Source organism: Sus scrofa, chromosome 13 (genome assembly GCF_054392235.1).
Source record: "Sus scrofa isolate SSC_HxYL_T2T_F1_AM1 chromosome 13, Sscrofa_HxYL_maternal_Yorkshire_Landrace_v2.0, whole genome shotgun sequence".
Lineage (NCBI taxonomy): Eukaryota > Metazoa > Chordata > Mammalia > Artiodactyla > Suidae > Sus > Sus scrofa.
In genome coordinates, this window is record NC_139395.1 from 19,188,385 (window position 1) to 19,209,441 (window position 21,057).

Genomic DNA, 21,057 nt, shown 5'->3' on the forward strand with positions numbered 1-21,057 from the left:
CGTTCTGCCCCCAGACTTCTTGCAAGGTGTGTTAATATCATTCTTAGACTTTAAGTCACTCTAGATGGAATTTTCTATTTTTGGTTTCCAAAAAATCCTGCACTGATTGAAATTTATTTTCTCCCGGTCTCCTTTTTGGCATTTTTTGGGTTTTGCACTTTATATCTGACCTGAATAGCCTGTCTTATTTGGGAAGGCCTCTCCTAATTTGAGATTATAAAAAAAATTCTAAATGTTTTCCCAGGCTTTTTATGTAATTTTAGTTTTTACAATTATATCTTTACTCCATTTAGAATTCATTCTCCAATAAAGGTATAATTTAATCTTATTTCTAGATGGAAAGCGAAATATGCCAAATCAATATCCTTTTCCATTGAATGAAAATGTCCTATCTTATATTAAGATTTCATTTATTAGTTTCAAATGATGCAACTGACAAGGGCTTAATCTCTAGAATATACAAGCAACTTATACAACTCAACAGCAAAAAAGCCAATCAATCAATGGAAAAATGGGCAAAAGACCTGAATAGACTGTTCTCCAAGGAAGATATACAGATGGCCAACAAACACATGAAAAAATGCTCAACATCGCTGATTATAAGAGAAATGCAAATCAAAACTACCATGAGATACCACCTCACACCAGTCAGAATGGCCATCATTAATAAATCCACAAATAACAAGTGCTGGAGGGGCTGTGGAGAAAAGGGAACCCTCCTGCACTGCTGGTGGGAATGTAAACTGGTACAGCCACTATGGAGAACAGTTTGGAGATACCTTAGAAATCTATACATAGAACTTCCATATGACCCCGCAATCCCACTCTTGGGCATCTATCCAGACAAAGCTCTACTTAAAAGAGACGCATGCACCCGCATGTTCATTGCAGCACTATTCACAATAGCCAGGACATGGAAACAACCCAAATGTCCATCAACAGATGATTGGATTCGGAAGAAGTGGTATATATACACAATGGAATACTACTCAGCCATAAAAAAGAATGACATAATGCCATTTGCAGCAACATGGATGGAACTAGAGAATCTCATCCTGAGTGAAATGAGCCAGAAAGACAAAGACAAATACCATATGATATCACTTATAACTGGAATCTAATATCCAGCACAAATGAACATCTCCTCAGAAAAGAAAATCATGGACTTGGAGAAGAGACTTGTGGCTGCCTGATGGGAGGGGGAGGGAGTGGGAGGGATCGGGAGCTTGGGCTTATCAGACACAACCTAGAATAGATTTACAAGGAGATCCTGCTGAATAGCATTGAGAACTATGTCTAGATACTCATGTCGCAACAGAAGAAAGGGTGGGGGAAAAAACTGTAACTGCAATGTATACATCTAAGGATGACCTGACCCCCTTGCTGTACAGTGGGAAAATAAAAAAAAAAAAAAAAAAAAAAGATTTCATTTATAATTGGACCTGTTCTTAGTTTGTTTCACTGATCTATTTCTCAATTCCCATACTAATGTCACATTGGTTTGATAATAGAATATTTATAACAGTTTTCATATCTCCCTGTGCCATTCCCCATTCCCCTAAATTCTGTGGCAACTCCATTCTCTCTCTCTTTTTTTTTTTTTTTTTTGTCTTTTTGCCATTTCCTGGGCAGCTCCCTCGGCATATGGAGGTTCCCAGACTAGGGGTCGAATCGGAGCTGTAGCTGCCACCCTACGCCTGAGCCACAGCAACTTGAGATCCGAGCCGCGTCTGCGACCTACACCACAGCTCGTGGCAACGCCGGATCTTTAACTCACTGAGCAAGGGCAGGGATCGAACCCGCAACCTCACGGTTCCTAGTCCGATTCGTTAACCACTGCGCCACGATGGGAACTCCATCTCCTATATATTTAATAACAACTATAGTAATAATGATCACAACTACCAACATAAACTCTTGGTGAGCACTACATGCTTTTAATTCTACAAAGCCAGTACTATTACTGCCCTCATAAACCAAAATGATGGAGCTGAAGGAAAAGAAAGAAAAGGATTTGAATCTAGACCCAGTGCTCTTAACCACTAGGTAGATCATCGCCATTAAAACTACTGTAAACCGGAGTTCCCGTCGTGGCACAGTGGTTAACGAATCCGACTAGGAACCATGAGGTTGCGGGTTCGGTCCCTGCCCTTGCTCAGTGGGTTAACGATCTGGCGTTGCCGTGAGCTGTGGTGTAGGTTGCAGACGCGGCTCGGATCCTGCGTTGCTGTGGCTCTGGCGTAGGCCGGTGGCTACAGCTCTGATTCAACCCCTGGCCTGGGAACCTCCATATGCCACGGGAGCGGCCCAAAAAATAGCAACAAGAAAGACAAAAAAAAAAAAACTACTGTAAACCCTTTTGGTACTACATTTAAGATAACTGTTCAGTTTTGTTTTGTTTTTTTTACAAATCCTATCTCTCACTTAGATTATCATTGGAATGATAACATATTTATATATCAATTTGGGAAGAATTAATATTTTTATTTATTGTCTCACCACCACGTGCTATCACTTTTCTATTTATTTAATTCTTGCTTTATATCCTTCAATAACATTCATAGTTTTCTCCATATAGCTTTTGTTCCAATATTGTTAAATTTATTTCTAGACATTTTATAGTTTGGTTTGCCATTATGAATAGAATATATTGTTTCCATTTCCCATTCTAAAAGCTAATTATCACCATGTAATTAATATAAAGACGCATTACTCAGAGTTCCCATCATGGCTCAGGGGTTTAAGAATCCGACTAATATTCACGAGGATGCAGGTTCAATCCCTGGCCTCGTTCAGTGGATTAAGGATCTGGTGTTGCCATAAGCTGTGGTGTAGGTTGCAGACACAGCTCGGATCCCACGTTGCTATGGCTGTGGCACAGGCTGGCAGCTGCAGCTCCAGTTCAACCCCTAGCCTGGGAACTTCCATATGCTGCAGGTATGGCCCTAAAAAGAAAAGAAAAAAAAGAAACTAACTTTTGTGTATTTTACTGGAACACCATAAGCTTAAGTAGAGACCTAGCTAGTTCTTTATATACTAAAGAAATAATTTACATTTCAAAAAGAATAAACATAATCCAATAATCTTCTTTAACAACCAGATGACTCAAAAATCAAGATCACAAAGAATACCATATAAATTTCAGAAAGTTTAAAACAACTTTCTGAAGTTACATTACCGGTAAATTTTAAAGAGTAAAAGGACATTTGATTATTTTCTACATAGCATGTCAAATATTTATAAATGCTGTACTTAGAAACAATATTTATATATACAACTCTGAAAAGTTTTATTGCTAGATTGCCTTCAAAGATGCTGTTTATAAACAAACTCCCAAAAGTTGAAAGAAAAGATTGAATGCCTTATAGAAGACAATTTCGTGGAATGTCTTATAATAAGGAAGAAGCATATGTGCATCAATGAGCTTACTTTTCTCACCATGCAGCTGACAGGCAGCTCTTTGATTGCTTTACTATTATGATACAACTTTGGATACAATAAAGGCTACATTATTGCTCTATCATTTGTCAAGCTGTATAGAAAATTCTGAGTCAATGGATGCCACCTGTACGATATTTTCATTACCTGTTTATAAAGCAACTGCTCGTTCTCTCTAGCATAACAGAAAAGAACATCTGTAAGAATTTTTCTCACATTTTCTTGTTGGAAAAACTGCATTTCAGGAAACCTGAAAAAAGAAAACACAGGATTGAAATTGATTAGCACAGTTCCAAGAATTACCCTCAAACTCTCATTTCACAGAGGTGCCGAGGGCTGTTTTAGGTTTTAGTACAAGTCTGTATTTGCCATGCAACTTATGCCATTGATGGGACTGATATATTTAAGAAAAAAAGGTGAGAAAACGTATCACAGAGGGAAACGAACCATTCAACATCCAAATATTTCAAACATCTTCATATGCTTAAGGTCACAGCATGATAAATGTAAGAGTTTTTAAGAAAAAGGAATCATAGCTTATGCACTTGATGGGGATTTCTTTGTTTTACCCCATTTGGTATAATGTGATTTTATAAGTACCAAATTAAAAAAAAAAAACTCATTATTCTTTTTAATGCAAATATCAGGATTTAAAAATACATGACAACACCATTAGTTTTATCTGATTAAAACAGACTTCAATTGGAACGAGTTAGTATTGCTTAAATGATCGCTGGATCAAGAATTATATCAGGTGCTTTGAAGTAATGTGAAATTTTAAAAAGGGCAGAGTATCCACCTATTGTGTTTATAACACAAGAATATCTAATTGCAATAACCCAAAGAATAAATTCAAAGCAACACAGTACACAAGGAATATATTGTCAGCCCTGTGGATCCATGAGGTTGGCATCTGCAGATTCAACCTACCATGGATCAAAATGTTTGGGGAAAAGAAATTCCAAAACACAAAACTTGAATTTGCCGGCATACCAGCAACTATTTACATAGCATTTGCACTGTATTAGGTATTATAAGAAGTCCAGAGATGACTTAAAGTATACAGGAGGATTTGCATAGATTTTATGAGAATATTATTTTATTTTATACAAGAGAGTTGAGCATCCATGGATTTTGGTAGCTGCAAGGATCCTAGAACCAATCCCCCATGAATACTGAGGGATGGCCCTATAAGAGGGAATGCCATCCAGAAACAAGCAATCAAAAGGGTTCAATCACAAAAGGTTTGAACAAGAATTTTTAGGGGAGGAGTTACATAGAACATCTGTGGGAAAGGTAACCAAAAGGAAAGACACAAAGGCATAGAAAGCAATGGGTATTCCATGGTATCAGTAATGCAAATGAATATTCCAACTGCAGAGCATATTAGTAGTGCTAAAGAAAAGTACTTCCATGAAGTACTGCCACTTGGGAGCAGGACAAAAGCATAGAAGAAAATGTGGGCAGGTGTGGAAAGAACTTCGAATTCAGTATTTACAATCAAGGAAAAGCAACTCTATATTTCTGAAACAGGGATCAAAGGAAATAGCATTTGAGTAACTTTAAGTGGGACTAAGCTTCCAAAAGGAGAGATTACAGAAAGGAGATAAGAGGACATTATACTGAGGTGAAATGGAAAAATCACAAACCTGAGCAGAAGAGCCTGTGTTCAAATTCCTGCTGCATAACTGCTAGCTTGAGTAAATGGTTGCTTAACAGCCTCATCTATTAAGTAGGGATAATAATACTGATCTTGTGACAATGTGAAAGCACCAAGAATAGCGCCTGGTGAGCAGTAGATGTTCAGGAACAGAGGTTAGTGTTAGTCTTCCAGTATTGGTACCTTAGGTGATAAAGGTGTGAATTAGGTGGCTTTGGAACCAGAAAACAAGGGAATATGTGAGACTGCAGAGCATGGAGGCACGGGGCATTACAAAAACAGAAAAATATTCCATGAGTCTCATCAAGAGCAGCAGTAATGGTTGTTTTACTTCCTATTATGATGGTTTACTGTTTAATGTTTCTGGAGACCTCGGCCATTTTATGCTTCATTCTGATCCTCTTTGGGCTCCCTGTGGGAGTTGCAAAACTCTTTCCAGTTCAGGCTGGGATCCTGAGTAAATTACACTAGTGGTGTGTGAAGTGCCTCTTTTCTGGTCCTAATTTTTATAATAAACTAAAGCCTATTTCAATTTCATCTGTTCATTTGACTTTTGCTTGAAATTTCCCTTAGATCTGACGTCTTCTCTAGAAGCCTCTCTTTGGGGGGGCCAGTAATAAACAGTCCATGGGGTAATCTTACATCCATGCATAAATCTTAATGTGATGACCCTCCAGGCAGTCCAAGCTCAGGCTTAGAAGTTTGACTAGGCACAAGTGACCTTAGCTCCTAAAGAAGAGAAAAATTACCTGAAAGTAGATTCAGAGCAGGAATAATAAATATATCATAGAAGCCAAAGAAGTTCCAGAAAGATGTCAAGTGCACTGAAGTAGGGAAGAAACACAAAAACGTGTTAAATAACTTGTCTGGGACAAAAGAAATTTGCTCAAGCCTTTAGAAAGTCAAATATCCCAAATCAGAGTAATCAGGATGAAAGTCAGGTAACTAGTTAATAAAATAAATTGCCAAAGAGGAATTTCTTTAGATTTATCTGTTAAAGTAAAACAAGAAAGAAGAATACTTTGAAGGTAAAACTGCTTGCTCTCCTTCCTGATCAGATGGCTTAAACCTAGCACTGTCTTGAAGTAGGTTTCCTGTCTCAGGATTTGGACAAATCACCAGCTGAACAACGCTGTGTGTCTCCTTCCTTAACTGTGCTTTGGAAATTGTCGATGCCCACTGGCACCACCACATTCTCTGTAGCTGTCACAATTTGAACGGATTATGGAAGAAAGTACTAAAAACTACATTCAATTTGTAACACATATCCATGAACTATATAGTAAGAGTTTAATATTTAATTACTAAAATTGTAAATTACATCACACGCCAATTCATAGTTTCATTTAAATGCATACTAACCACTTGCAAGATTATAAACTAGAAATCTCCAAGAATTAAATTGCAGGTATATAATTTAAATTACCCACTTTCAGCAAATACCCAATCAACTGAAAATGCGTATTAGGCAGACACAGAATGTCTATGCAATAGCACACCATCTACCATTCTGTTCTACAATACTGAAGTGCCAACTTGTGAAGTTTCATGCTATCTTCCATTTTAGAAAACTGTGACTTGTTCTCTAAATTCTGATGAAGAATCTATAGCATCAAACAAGGTGGAAAAGATTTCAGAAGAGTTCTGAAAATGAGACAAAAGTTTATGCTATCCTCAAGAAGTTGGAGAAAGAACTGACATTCAGAGAAGTTTCAAGCTGAAAGAGTCCAGCTCAGAAGGTAAGAGGTAGGAAGAACTGAAGCAGAGAGATTAATGCCTGCTCCAATGTACCTGGACAGTTAGCAGGATAGCAGTACTTCCCAAATGCTTTGCTAATTATTGATAAACGAGTCAGGGATAAATGAGCATTTATATAAAATCCCATGAGTTTTAGAGTTACATAGAAGAAACTAGATCATAAGGTTGATGAATATATTTGAATAATAACATTATTTCCTACAACAAATACTTGATTGTCCTATTACCAGGCTTCAAATGAGAAGGCATTCCATCTAAAGGAATCAGAAATAAAAAGGGGGAAAAATAGTGAGCTTTTCTAGGAATAGTGATAATCAGCTTTTGGTAATATATTTTAAGTTTCAAAATAGCCTCCCTGATATCTGCTGTTGAACATTAGTCTGAATCAAATATCATTGGAAAAGTAAATCTGCTCTAGGAACAATAACAAAAATTATAGAATATAGACTGGAGTCAACAATTGTTAAGATTTTGAAAAATCAATAGGGAATCTACAACTTCACGTATAAAGGAGAAATGGCAGTAAATTCATTAAAGATGAGAATTGAGAATTGAAATTAGAAATGTTTGATTCGTTCAAGCCAAATGATCTGATAGGAAAGTAAAGGGAGAAAATAATTATAATAAACAGGAACTGAAAATAAATTTCATTATTATTAGAAAATCAAAGTCCGAGAGATATAACTTCTACATTTGACCAAAAGTGAAAGTGGAGATAGATGGTGAAGAGATGAGGATGAAACTCTGACAGAGATAAAAGGCAAAGAGAAAATAATATTAAAGTACTCCATGATGTGATTTAAACTAATACCATCTAAGATTTTTACTTGATGGAAAAAAAGTGATAATTCAGTTTTAACTTAATTGATCACTATTTAAAATATAGCAGTTTCCTCCTCAAGATGTGTCAAGGTACTAAACAGACAAATTTTACATACTGCAAACCAATATCAAGAGATATAAAATTTGGCAAGGGCTTTGGTCTGTATGTTGAAATAACCCCATACCCCTAGGCAATAAAGGTTTGATCGTAAGTTTTTAAAAATCTTTTTGATATTCAGTATCTTTTAAAATTTTTATTATAGTTGATTTACATTGTTCCGTCATTTTCTGCTGTACAGCAAAATGACCCAGTCATACATATATACACACTCTCTTTCTCATATTATCTTTCATCATGTTCCATCACAAGTGACTGGTCATAATTCCCTGTGGTATACAGCAGGACCTCATTGTCTATTCATTCTAAATGTAACACTCTGCATCTATCAACCTTGAACTCCCAGTCCATCCCACTCCCAACCCCTCTCCCTTGGCAACCACAAGTCTGTTCTCCAAGTTTATGAGTCTGTTTCTACTCTGTAGATAAGTTTATATGTGCCATATTTTAGATTTCACATGTAAGTGATATCATATGGTATCTTTCTCTTTCTGACTTACTTCACTTAGTACGAGAATCTGTAGATCCATCCATGTTGCCGCAAATGGTATTATCTTACTCTTTTTTATGGCTGAGTAGTATTCCATTGTGTATATGTACCACATTTTCTTAATCCATTTATCAGTTGATGGACATTTAAGTTGTTTCCATGCCTTAGCTATTGTGAATAGTGCTGCAATGAACATAGGGGTGCATGTATCTTTTTCAATGGAAGTTTCCTCTGGATGTATACCCAGGAGTGGGACTGCTGGATCATATGGTAGTTCTACATTTAATTTTCTGAGGTACTTCCAAACCGTTTTCCATAGTGGCTATACCAATTTACATTCCCACCAACAGTGTAGGAGATTTCCCTTTTCTCCACACCTTATTCAGCATTTGTTAATTGTGGTCTTACTGATGATAGCCATTCTGACCAGCGTAAGGCGGTACTTCATTGTAGTTCTGATTTCCATTTCTCTAATAATTAGTGATACTGAGCAATCTTTTCATATGCCTGTTGGCCATCTGTATGTTTTCTTTGGAGGAATGTATATTTAGGTCTTTTGCCCATTTTTCAATTGAGCTATTGGGTTTTTTTTTTTTTTTTTTTTTTTTTTTGCTATTTCTATGAGTTGATTGTATATTTTGGAGATTAAGCCCTTGTTGGTTGCATCATTTGCAACTATTTTCTCAAATTCCATAGGTTGTCTTCTACTATTTTTTTTTTTTAATGGTTTCCTTTGCTGTGCAAAAACTTGTACATTTGGTTGGGTCCAATTGGTTTATTTTTATTTTTATTTTTATTGCCTTGGGCCACCAACCTAAGAAAACATTTGTACAGTTGATTCAGAGAATGTTTTGCTTATGCTCTCTTCTAGGAGTTTGATGGTGTCTTGTCTTATGTATAAGTCTTTAAGAGATTTTATTTTTGTGCATGGTGTGAGGGTGTGTTCTAGTTTCACTGATTTACATGCAGCTGTCCAGTGTTCCCAGCACCACTACCACACAATCTTGTCTATTGTAGCTTTTAGTATTGTCTGAAGTCTGGGAGTTACGACTTCTGCTTGGTTTTTCTTCCTCAGGATTGCTTTGGCAACTCCAGGTCTTTTGTGGTTCCAGATAAATTTTCAGATAATTTGTTCTGGGTCTGTGAAAAAGGTCATGGGTAATTTGATATGGATTGCATTAAATCTGTAGATTGTTTTGGGTAGTATGGTCATTTTAATGATACTAATTCTTCCAATCCAGAAATATCTTTCCATTTCTTTGAATCCTCTTCAATTTCCTTGATTAATGTTTTACAGCTCTCAGCACATAAGTCTTTCACCTCCTTAGTCAGGTTTATTCCTAGGTATTTAATTTTGGGGTGTGCGATTTTAAAAAGCATTGTATTTTTATATTCCTTTTCTAATATTTCATAACAATAAATACTCAGTTCTGTTAGTATACAGATTTGCAACCGATTTCTGAATGTTAATCTTGTATTCTGCTACTGTGATGAATTCATTGATCAGTTTGAATAGTTTTTGTGTGGAATCCTTAGGGTTTTCTATATGTAGTATCATATCATTTACATATAGTGACAATTTTACCTCTTGGCTATCTTTTACTTCTTTTGTTTGTCTGATTACCGTGGCTAGGACTTCCAATACTATGCTAAATGAAAGTGGTGAGAGTGGGCATCCTTGTCCAGATTTTAGTGGGAAGGCTTTTAGCTTTTCCCCATTGAGTATTATCTTGGCTGTGGGACTGTCACAAATGGCTTTATGTTAAGATATGTTCCTTCTCTACCCACTTTGATAAGAGTATTTATCATAAATTGATGTTGGATTATGTCAAATGTTTTAAAAATCTTTCCTAATAGAAAATGCAAACATTTAAAAGGAAATGACAGTAGACTGAACCCCAATATATCTGCCTCTCCAGCTTCATCTTTAATCAATTTTTGTTTTATATATACTCTTCCCTCCATGCTGCATTTTGAAACAAAACTGAGACATCACTATGTCTATAATAGTACAGTGTGTATTGCTAAAAGACTCTAAAAAACATAATCGTAGTACTATTTTAACACTATAACAAATACAAATAATTTATCGATTAAATCAAATATCCAGGCAGTGTTCAAATTTCCCTAAAAAAGTTTCAGTCTGTTTAAATAAAGATTTAAAAAGTGTCCATACATGGCAATTTGTTGATATATCTCATAAGACTTTTCTACTCCATAGACTTGTCCTTCCTCCCTCCTTTCCTTCCTCTTTCTCTCCCTCTCCTCACAATGTATCTGTTAAAGAAACCAAATTCTGAATTTTACTTATTATTCCTCCCTTTTGTCATTTAACACATTCCTCTACCCTCTGTATTTCCTATAAACTGGTAGGTAGGTCTAGAGGCTTCATCAGATTCAGGTTCAACTTTGAACAAAGTCTTTCATGAGTAGTGTGGTGGCTTTTGGATGAATTAATGAATTCTTTGGCACTCCTCCCATGCAAACGTAGAGGGGTTTAACTTCCCTCCCGCCGAAGATCTACTCTCTTTAGTGACTAGCTTCTCACAAAGAAAATGCTGGGACACAACTTCTGTCTGCTTCTCTGCCTGGACACGTCCATGGAACTCAGACATCATGATGTTAGGAAGGCAAGCAGCTACAAGCGAGGACACAGGAAGCTGTTCCAGCCACAGCTCCAAAGAAGGTCTCTGCAGAGAGCCAGCTTCAATAGCCAGGTAGGGAGGGAACATGCCTTCAGATGATTCCAGTCCTTAACTTCCTACCTGGCTTTGCCAACACCATGTGTAAGAGAGACAAACTGCCTGCTGAGCCCTACCCAAGGTTTAGATTCATCAACAAAATTAATTCTGTTGTTCTTTCAAGCTTTGGGGTGGTTTACAATGCAGCAATAGAGAGTGGGCACAGATGGTGCTATGTACTTCCATCAGGAGGCTTATATTTTTAGCTTATGTCTCTATTCATGATGACCGATGGCCACTGTCTAGATGTATTAATGCATTTAGACGGTGTAAAATGGTAAACTGCAATTCTATCATTTTTCCTTCCATTATTATCCAAAATACATATATAAAGAAAAATTTACCCTCATCAATTTTTAGTTATCCTGAAGTACAAATCACTATAATTTTGAAAACCATTGCTAACTTCCATTACTCTTCTTCATGGACCCTTGCGGACATCTTAACTTACCATCATAAGATCTATGAATGATAAATGGCACTAATTTTGTCACAAAAGTAGTTTATGACTGGGAGTTCCTGTTGTGGCTCAGGGGGTTATGAACCCAACTAGTTAGTATCCATGAGGACCCAAGTTCAATCCCTGGCCCTGCTCAGTGAGTTAAGGATCCAGCGTTGCCATGAGCTGTGGTGTAGATTGCAGAGGTGGCTCGGATCCTGCGTTGCTATGGCTGTGATGCAGGCCAGCAGCTACAGCTACAATCGGTCCCCTAGCCTGGGAACTTCCATACACCACAGGTGTGCCCCGCCCCTCCAAAAGAAGTAGTTTATGACAACCAGAGCATTCTATTAGCCTTTTGCATATCTTCTCATGTGACTGCAGTATAGGAATGGGTCAGGAAGTAAGGATGAAGGACACCTGAACATCAGCTTCAGAGCCTGAATAACCAGGAACCCAGGGGCCTGATGGGATCTAATGGGAAAGACCTTCAGCAGGATCATGGTCTCTCATAAAACAGAGAGACAGCAGAGGGAAGCAAGGCAAATATCTGGGCTGCCTATGATGAAGAGTCCCTCAGACAACAGAGAGACAGTAAGAATATTCCGTAAGCAAGAAAAGGGTTAAGCAAAGAGTGAAATGACAAAGGGCTTTGTCATGGCATTACAGTACATAATTAGGTAATTAGAGTATTAAAGCAGACAAAGCATTGGGCCCAGATGAATTACTGAAGATACAAGTATTCAATAAGATGCCTCAAGGGTAAAAATAAAGCCCCTGGTGAAGGTTTACAGCAGGCAGTAGGAAGGAGAAGCACAGAAGGACTTGGAGGAACAATAACTGATGCCTTGTCCACACTTCAAGGATGGAATTTCACAACAAGCATTCATCAAAAGTTTCGAATGAGCGGATGAAAATTCCCTAGAATACTATTAAACACCAAAATAACTGTAATACCTTACTCTGGTTTATTGTTTTATTAAAGAAAAACTGAGAAAATCAAGCAAAACTCATAGAGAAACAATTTGATATAGAATGAAAGGAGGCAAACTGACTCTTTTTATTCCTACACCCCCTACTTTGGTTGATGTTTTCACCATGCACCAAATCTGCTTCCCCTTCTTTCCAGGCACACAGCTGGACTACACTCTCCAGCTTCCTCTTCAGTTAACTGAGGCCAGGTGAGCACTAGCCCATGGGGTGAGAGTGGTCGTGACAGGGGACCACCCCATTCCGCACCCACATTTCCCCTGCCAGCTGGATGGGATGGAAAAGGTCATCGGGACATATGGATTGCAGTGCTTTGTTTTCTTCTTTTTAATGGCCCCACCTGTAGCATATGGACGTTCCAGGTGAGGGGTTGAATCCGAGCTACAGTGCAGGCCTAATGCCACAGCAATGCCAGATCCCAACTGCATCTATGACCTACACTGCAGCTTGCGGCAACCCTGGATCTTTAATCCACTGAGCTAGGCCAAGGATCAAACCTGTATCCTTGTAGAGACTATGTCGGGTTCTTCACTTGCTGAGCCACAATCCGGGAACTCCAGATTGTGATGGTTTTAAAAATACATCTGCCAATCTTTAACACACCTCCCTCCCTTCTCGGATTGTTTACTTGGGGGAAGACTCCTATGTAGAAAAGATACTTAAGCAACACCATGGAGACATCCACATGTGGAGAAACCACCATGGGTTCCTCAGCCTGAATCAAGCCTCCTCAGCTGACACCTGACTGCAAGCTCAGGAGCGTCTTCTGAGCCAGAACCTTAGCTGCTCCAAAACTCCTTATATCCAGCAACTATGAAATACATGATTATTGTTCCAAGTCATTACATTTTGGTTGGTGGTATATATTATGTGGCAACAGGTAAACTTACACAGGCTTTGATACCTGCAAGTGCTGTTATGAACATAGGGGTGCATGTATCTCTCAAATTAGAGTTTTGTCTAGTATATGCCCAGGAGTGGGACTGCTGGATCATATCGCAACTCTGTTTTTATATTTTTGAGGAACCCCCATACTGACTTCCATAGTGGCTGCACCAATTTACATTCCTACCAACAGTGTAGGAGGGGTCCCTTTTCTTCACACTCAAATAGGCACTATTTTATCAAGATTCTCGGCCTTTAGAATAGTAGCTGGGTATATAGCAATTTCTCAAGTAGTATTTTTTTTATTTTTATTTTTCCTTTTAACTGACAGAGCAAAACACTTTTTGAAAAGGGGCATGTGAGCAGAGAGCTGCACAATAAGGGAACACAGGGGAACTGCTCTCACCGGGAGGATTTGTTAAATGAATAATTAAATCTACAAACCTACAAACAAATGGAAGATGAAAGTTAAATCACAAACTAGGGACTGGAGGTGAGAAGGCCAGACCACGGTTTTGCTACCATTGTTTTTTTGCAATTAGTGAAGATAAGAGCAATATATAGCCTTCACAGGCCATAAACTAGAGGTGAACACTGATTCTTAAAAGGCAAAGAGAAGTCGGAACTGGTTGTGATGACAATGATAGGATCCACCCTAAGAAGATAGGAAAAAAATCTCCAAGACTCTAACATGGAAGGTGGGTGTTTGAAATCACCCTACAGGTGAGATGATGAAGCAGAAGGGTTAGGATGACAGGAAATATCCAAAAAATGCACAGTGGGGAGAAGGTAGGTAGAGCTGGAGTTTCAGGAGCTGGTATCTGCCCCCATCTAAGTACAGATTTGCATCAAAGGTTCTTCTGGGATTTCTAAAGCCCTGAATTACACAGCATGCCCTCTACGCCACTGCTTCCTTGTCTCAAAAAACACAAAACTTTCTACTGATACCGTAAATGTGAAAATATATATAAGTAGATAAAAAAATATGCACTTAAGTGCAAAACTGTCACTGAAAATATGTACTTTATTTTGCAGTATTTCAACAATTAAGGAAAAATTTTAAAGCAATTTAAAGCATTTACCCTTGAAGTACTTAAGTGGCTTCAATTCAAAATCTGCATGAAAGTTCTGGAAATACTGTTAAACTGCTGAACAGGCCAGGCCTATCAGGAATATTTCAGGATAAGGTATTGCTTCACCACCCACCAGACTTTACTTAGTAACTTTCTCATAATCGATATGTAAACCCACAACTATAAATAGTGCTAAAAAAATGTGGCTTAATTCACAAGGAGGATATCAAAAGCAAAAACCCTTCTGGCCAGCAGCCCAGGGTGATAGCACTGTGCTTCCACTACACGGACTACTGCTCCCAAACTCCAAAGACTTGAAGGGCCAGGATGCTAAGCAAAGCACCACAACTGCAGCAAATACACCTATATTTTCACTCAAAGACTATACAATTTCTTTAAAGTTTAAAAATATCCCATAAATTGGAACAAATGTATGGTAAGAATTTGCATGCTTAAATGGAACAGAAATGAGAAAAATCCACTTTAAAGACATGAGCAGTGCAGGAAAATACATATTTCTAAATATATATATATTATATATATAATATATATATATGCATGTATCTGTAACCATAAGAAGCAAATATTTGGTTTTTACCTTAAATGTTGTCAAATGAGGAAGGACTACAGGCCATTTGACAGAAGAATTGTTTCTTCTATTCCTGAAAATCTGTTTCTCCCCCTCTTTAATATTTAAGAAACACACACACGGGTTGCCGACAACTCGCAGAGAGCGGCTTGTGTTGTAGTTTTCGCTTTCGCGGCTGTGAACAAGTGCATATGCGAGGCTGGTCGCGCATGCACAAGCGTGTGCTCTGCCTGCATCAAATAAAATCACAACACAACACCAAGTACAGCCACCCATTCATGTGTGCCTGCAGTCCACCTCGAGGAGACTGAAAATATAAATACAAGCTGCTATTTTGGTGTGATCACACGAACATGGCAGCTTGTGTGGTTTTTTTTCTCTTTAACATTTTAACACTGGGCAGATTGTCTGCATTAACACACACCCAAATCAATTCTGCTCTGAAATTGCCTGTAAAATCTTCTTTCCCTGAGGAATTTGATTTTTATCTAAGAAAAAAAAAGGGGGGGGCTTGGAGGAAACTGTATAAAAGATACCAGCATTTGGGATATTTGAACTTTGTTAAATTAAGTGTGACAATCAACACTGAACTAGGGAACCTGCAGTATTTCCCCCCAAACAGGAACTATGGAGAAGATGGACTTTAAATAAGAAAAAATAAAATCAACAAGTTAACGATGTAAAATCATTTTTGTATGATCTTAATATAGAAAACAATTTCTAAGCAGTCTAATTTCAAGTTTCCCAGGACAATGTAACATAATAACTAAATTTGACCAAAAACTCAGATAAGACTTCTATACTATGAAAAGTCGTGGAAGTTTCTTAAGGGCAGAGAAAGAAAATAAATGTAAATATTAAGTATGATCATATCTGAAAGTTCACTATGAACAAAAAATAAAAAGCAAACATTCCTATCATATACTACACAAAAATATAACAAAGAATTATTAACAAAGCACTGTCCAACAGAATTTCCTAGAATGATAGAAACGTTTTACATCTGAGCTACCCTATACAGTAGCATCAGTACTTGAGATGTGCTTATGAAGACTTATTTTATTTAATCTAAATTAATTTAAATTTAAAAGTCACAGGTGCCTAGTGGTTCCCAACCTGGACAGCACACATCGATGGTTTTAAAGAGAAAATCTTAATAATTATTAATGAATCCACAAAATATCAAATGATATGATTAAAAAAAAAAACGAGGAAACAAAATTTTCTTCAATACATTATATCTAAAGCTTGGCCCATACAAGAACTATAAACAAAAGGAAGCATCAAATGAGAAAGCTGCATCTTTAAAGATCTTATCATGCCATGGAGATTAAAGTGGGACAGAATGAAATTAAATGAGGAGTAAGCTGCCTGAAGTGCTAACTGCAATAACTCTACAATAACCAGAAACATGAGGACCAGAAATTGAGGACAGCAACCAGCATGCCCAAGAGACAATCAGATCGATTTTTAAATATAGTGACAGTTACAGCGATAAAAGTAAGCTAGAGAATTTTAATCATTTGATTCAAGAGAGAGGGAGAACGCATTTGAAGAAAACATGACACTATTTGGCAATAGCTTATAAATATGTTAATTTGCAAATGATGTTATAGACACTAAAAATATACTTTTAGAATAGACCTTGATAGACCAAATAACAGACTTCTTTGGTATCTAATATGGAAATGATATTTTATTCTGAACTCAATATTTCCCATCATTTCAAATAATACTGAATTTCATTTAATGTTACATACAGCCTTTGAAGCCTGGCAAAATTGGTTCAGAATGGACGATTCAAGTTCTGAATTAGGAATGCTGTAAATTGGAAGCTTCTTGATTTACCTTTTGATTATCAGTTTTTTCATTCAGTAATAAAAACGAGAACTGTAACAACCTCATTAGATTCAGATAAGGAACAATTAATTGAAATGAATACAAAACCCTTTGAGGCAAAAAAGGGGTAGCAGAATAAAAGAATATTAAAATTAGTTGAAAAAGGAGATAATATTTAATACAGTGACATATTCAGATCAAATAAATTCAGTAATGATGGCAACAACACAGCTTACCAAATGAAATTATCTTGTTTAAACTCACACTAGAAGGCTGACAATAGTATTTTTTAAGTGTGCGTATGTCTCTGAAGAATGAAAATGTCAGGGACTGTATTACAACACTGATCATCAGTGATAAGATTCATAAATGCATTTATTAAGCATCATCTCGACTCTGCAGTGAGACAAAAAAAGATCAGGTCTCCAGGGGTTACCACCAGGTCTGAAAGGTGAACTCTGGGCTGTCACCAGAGCTCCTGTACACACTCTTTCTACCATAGGACCATTATCCCGCACTGTAACTTCTTCTTTGGGCTGCTTTCAGTTCTTTCAATTCTGCTGGGATCAATTCTCCAAGAAAACATACAATCCTTACCATGTGTCTGCCTAAAAACAAGCATCACACTATGCAAGGCAAAACCTGATAAAACTGCAAAGAGAAATTAAAAAAAAAAAATCCACTCTACCAGAAATGGACAGACCCGGCAGGCAGAAAATCAGTAAGGACAGAGTTGAACTCAGCAATCTCATCAATCAACTGGATCTAATTGACATTCACAGACTACTTCATCCAACAACAGCAGGTTACACATTCTTTTCCAGCTCACATGGAACACTCACAGAAACAGATCACATTCTAAGTCACAACACATACCTCTCACAAATTTGACAGAACAGAAATTTTACACTGCCTGCCCTCAGACCACAATGGAATTACACTAGAAATCAGTAACAGAAAGGCAATTGGAAAGCCCAAAAAGGAGGCTCTGTGTGTGTTAGGGAGACTGGGTAAGTACGTGCTCTGTAAACCACAGGGTGACAGAAGGTCTTAGATTAGGTAAGCAGTAGCATGATTAGAAATGTGCTTTGGGAAAAAAGGGTTATAACACAGGGGTTGGGTTGGAAAAGAAAGTTGATAGATCCAAAGAAAACAATTAAACAGTAAGCATCTCTAAATAAAGAAGCAGGAAGGACCTGAAACAGAGCAGTAAAAAAGGAACAGAACTGATGAATGTGAGAAAGCTACAAATAATGACCCCCAATTTGTATTTAAAAATATAAAAGTGGGAGTTCCCTAGTGGCCTAGCAGTTAAGGATCCAGCATTGTCACTGAAGCAGCATGGGTCACTACTGCAGTGCAGGTTCAATCCCTGGCCCAGGATCTTCCACATGCCATGGGTGTATAAAATAAAATCTGTATCTTCAACTGATCTTCCGTCTCCATCACTGACACTCCTGACCTTGGGACACTGGCAGCAGACTCCCAGCTGCAATTCCAGCTACCACGCTCACGTCCACCTTCACCTCACTGCATGGCAGCCAGAGTCCTCTTGTCAGATGTCATCCCTGCCCTATATCCCCCCCAGTGGCTTCCCAGGGCAACTGGAGTCAAATGCAAACTCCTCACTAAGGCCAGCAGGAGTGCTTGTTTGGCATTCTCCCTCCTCTCAAATTTCCCTACTGAAATCACCTGCCTCCAACCACACCTGCCCTCCTTTTGTTCCTCGAAATACTGAGCTCATTTTCACTGAGGACTTTGCACAAGCTATTCCTCTGCCTGGAATGTTCTCCTCCTAGATCTTCACATGGATGGCTTTAAAAAAATTTTTTTCACATCTCAGCTCAAATGTCATCTTCTCAGTTCTGATCACAACTCCTAAAGTGGCCACATCTAGCTAACCTCCTACTCTGCTTTATTTCTTCACAGCAGTAACCACCATCTACCATTATGTTCTTCATCTCCACACACTTACTATCTCACTCCCCCCGCACCCCAACACTACTGTGCATCCTGTGACGGCAGGACCTTGTCTGTCTCACTCCCTACTCTACTCCCCCACACAAAGGATGGGCCTGAAACAGAGTAGACATTCAATGAAGTGTACATTTAAAAAACCAAATTGGGAGTTCTGGCCGTGGCTCAGCGGAAACGAATCTGACTAGTAACCATGAGGACGCAGGTTCAATCCCTGGTCTCACTCAGTGGGTTAAGGATCCAATGTTGCCCTGAACTGTGATGTAGGTCACAGACGAGGCTTGGAACTGGCATTGCTATGGCTGTGGTGTAAGCCAGTGGCTACAGGTCTGATTCAACCACTAGCCTGAGAACCTCAATATGCCACAGGTACAGCCCTAAACAGACAACAAACAAACAAACAAAAAAAAACAAATTCACAGTTGCTAGTGACAGAATAACACTGTGTAACATTCACTGAACTGTACTTTTTGCTCTCTTCTCCTACTGCCTTATGAGTTGCTGTACAGACTGGATTGAAAACTGTGGATTTGAGACCATGTAGTGCCTTATAAAGAGAGTGTATTGCCTAAAGTGGTCAAGTTATTCAAGCTACTCAACTTTTATGATGAGGCAATTTGGTGGCTTTAAAGTAAGACTGACAGCCTTACCTTACAAGCTAAGTTACTTGCCACAAAACTGAGATACAGATGGCAAAGAGACTTGCTCTAGACATGGACAGAGCCATGGAGAGCCTTCTGGGGAAGGAGAATGCAAACATTCCTTCTATGCTGGACGACAAGGCCTTCTAGCGGCCTTGCCTGGATCTCAGGTTTACCAACTTAATAAAAATGCACAGTGGACACAAATTATGAGGAAAAAATAGCCATGCCTGTGTGTTAGACACAAACACACAAGTTTTTATAAGAAAAACACACAGAAAATATAATCCCGAATAGTTATGAGAATAAAGCTTTTGAGAAATGACACTTCCCAAATAGCAACAAAGATATGTTTGAGCTAAGTAACCAAAATGAAGAGGCTCCCAATGCCACCTCCTGTTTTGTCTGGCCATCCAGCTTTTACTTTCCCCTTCTTTTCTTTGCTATTTCTTTTAGCTAGTCTGGCCCACATGGCCTCCAGGGTAAGACACTGCCCCAGTGCCATGGTGCGTCCATTTTCATTTGATAATAGTAAAACACCGATTAAAACCCTTTTTTTTAGTCACTGCAAACTGAAGCTGGCAAGTTTTCTAAGATAATTCCCTCACATTTTTTTAAAAGATACCTACACCACTTGATTAGCAATATATACTGTGCATCTTGTTTTTGTCAGTCCCATTTCACTGCTACTGATTACTCAGTTACTTAAATGATTAGTGAGGGAAGTCATTCTTTTGTTCTATCCAATAAATATTTATCGAGTGCCTCCTGTGAACCAGCGCAATGTGCTGGAGATCTAGCACCATCCTGACTCCTGAGGGCAACTTCCCTGTAACTGCTCAGTCCTGGGTTGACAGGTTATCTCAAGCTCATCAAAATGCCCCACATCTCCCACCCTCCAACCCATTACCACAGCTAGTTATCTATGGTTTTGCCCTTCTCTGAATCTATGACTCCTCTGAGTTGTTTCTGATTTAAAATAGAAAATCTCATTTGTGGGAGTTCCCACTGTGCTGCACCTGGAAATGAATCTGACTAGTATCTATGACAACCTGGGTTCGATTCCTGGCCTCGTTCACTGGGTCTGGGATCTGGCGTTGCCATGAGCTGTGATGTAGGTCACAGATCCCATGTTGCTATGGTTGTGGTGTAGGCTGGCAGTTTCAATTCGACGCCTAACCTGGGACTTCCATGTGCTGCGGATTTGGCCCTAAAAAGCAGGAAAAAAGAAAAGAAAAAAAAAAAAAAAAAGGAAAAGGAAGAAAAAGAAAATCTCAATCTCATTTGTTAAAGGTGTAGTATACTTGTAACAGCCCCTGTCATCTGGTTATGTGCTTATTCTGTTTGGGACCTGGAGAGAGACGACTGTCCGAGAGCCAGCAGCGCTGACCCTGTACTGTGCTAGGAGTTGAACCAGGACAGAAGAAGCAGACAGGCAGAGCTGCAGGAGGACCTGGGAAGAAGCCCCGGAGACACAAGGACGCACGTAGCTGACTCAGCCCAGATCCCACTGATGAACTTAAATTGGCTAACGTTTACGCAGTTTGCAGTTTAGAGTATAACCGCATCTAATTTACTACGATTACAGCATATCCTC

At 38.4% G+C, this 21,057-nt stretch overlaps 1 protein-coding gene across 29 annotated transcripts in view; it reads right to left on the bottom strand.

The window, feature by feature from the left end:
* TBC1D5 (TBC1 domain family member 5) overlaps window positions 1-21,057 on the bottom strand; it is a 543,840-nt gene that overhangs the window by 220,868 nt on the left and 301,915 nt on the right. For all 29 annotated transcript variants that reach the window (XR_014825087.1, XR_014825088.1, XR_014825086.1 and 26 more), the window contains one exon: window positions 3,586-3,688. Coding sequence is in view for 23 of the 29 variants with exons in the window: in XM_021069679.2 (XP_020925338.2) it covers window positions 3,586-3,688 (103 nt within the window). In the remaining 6 variants the exon portion in view is untranslated. The remainder of the gene's footprint in view (window positions 1-3,585; window positions 3,689-21,057) is intronic.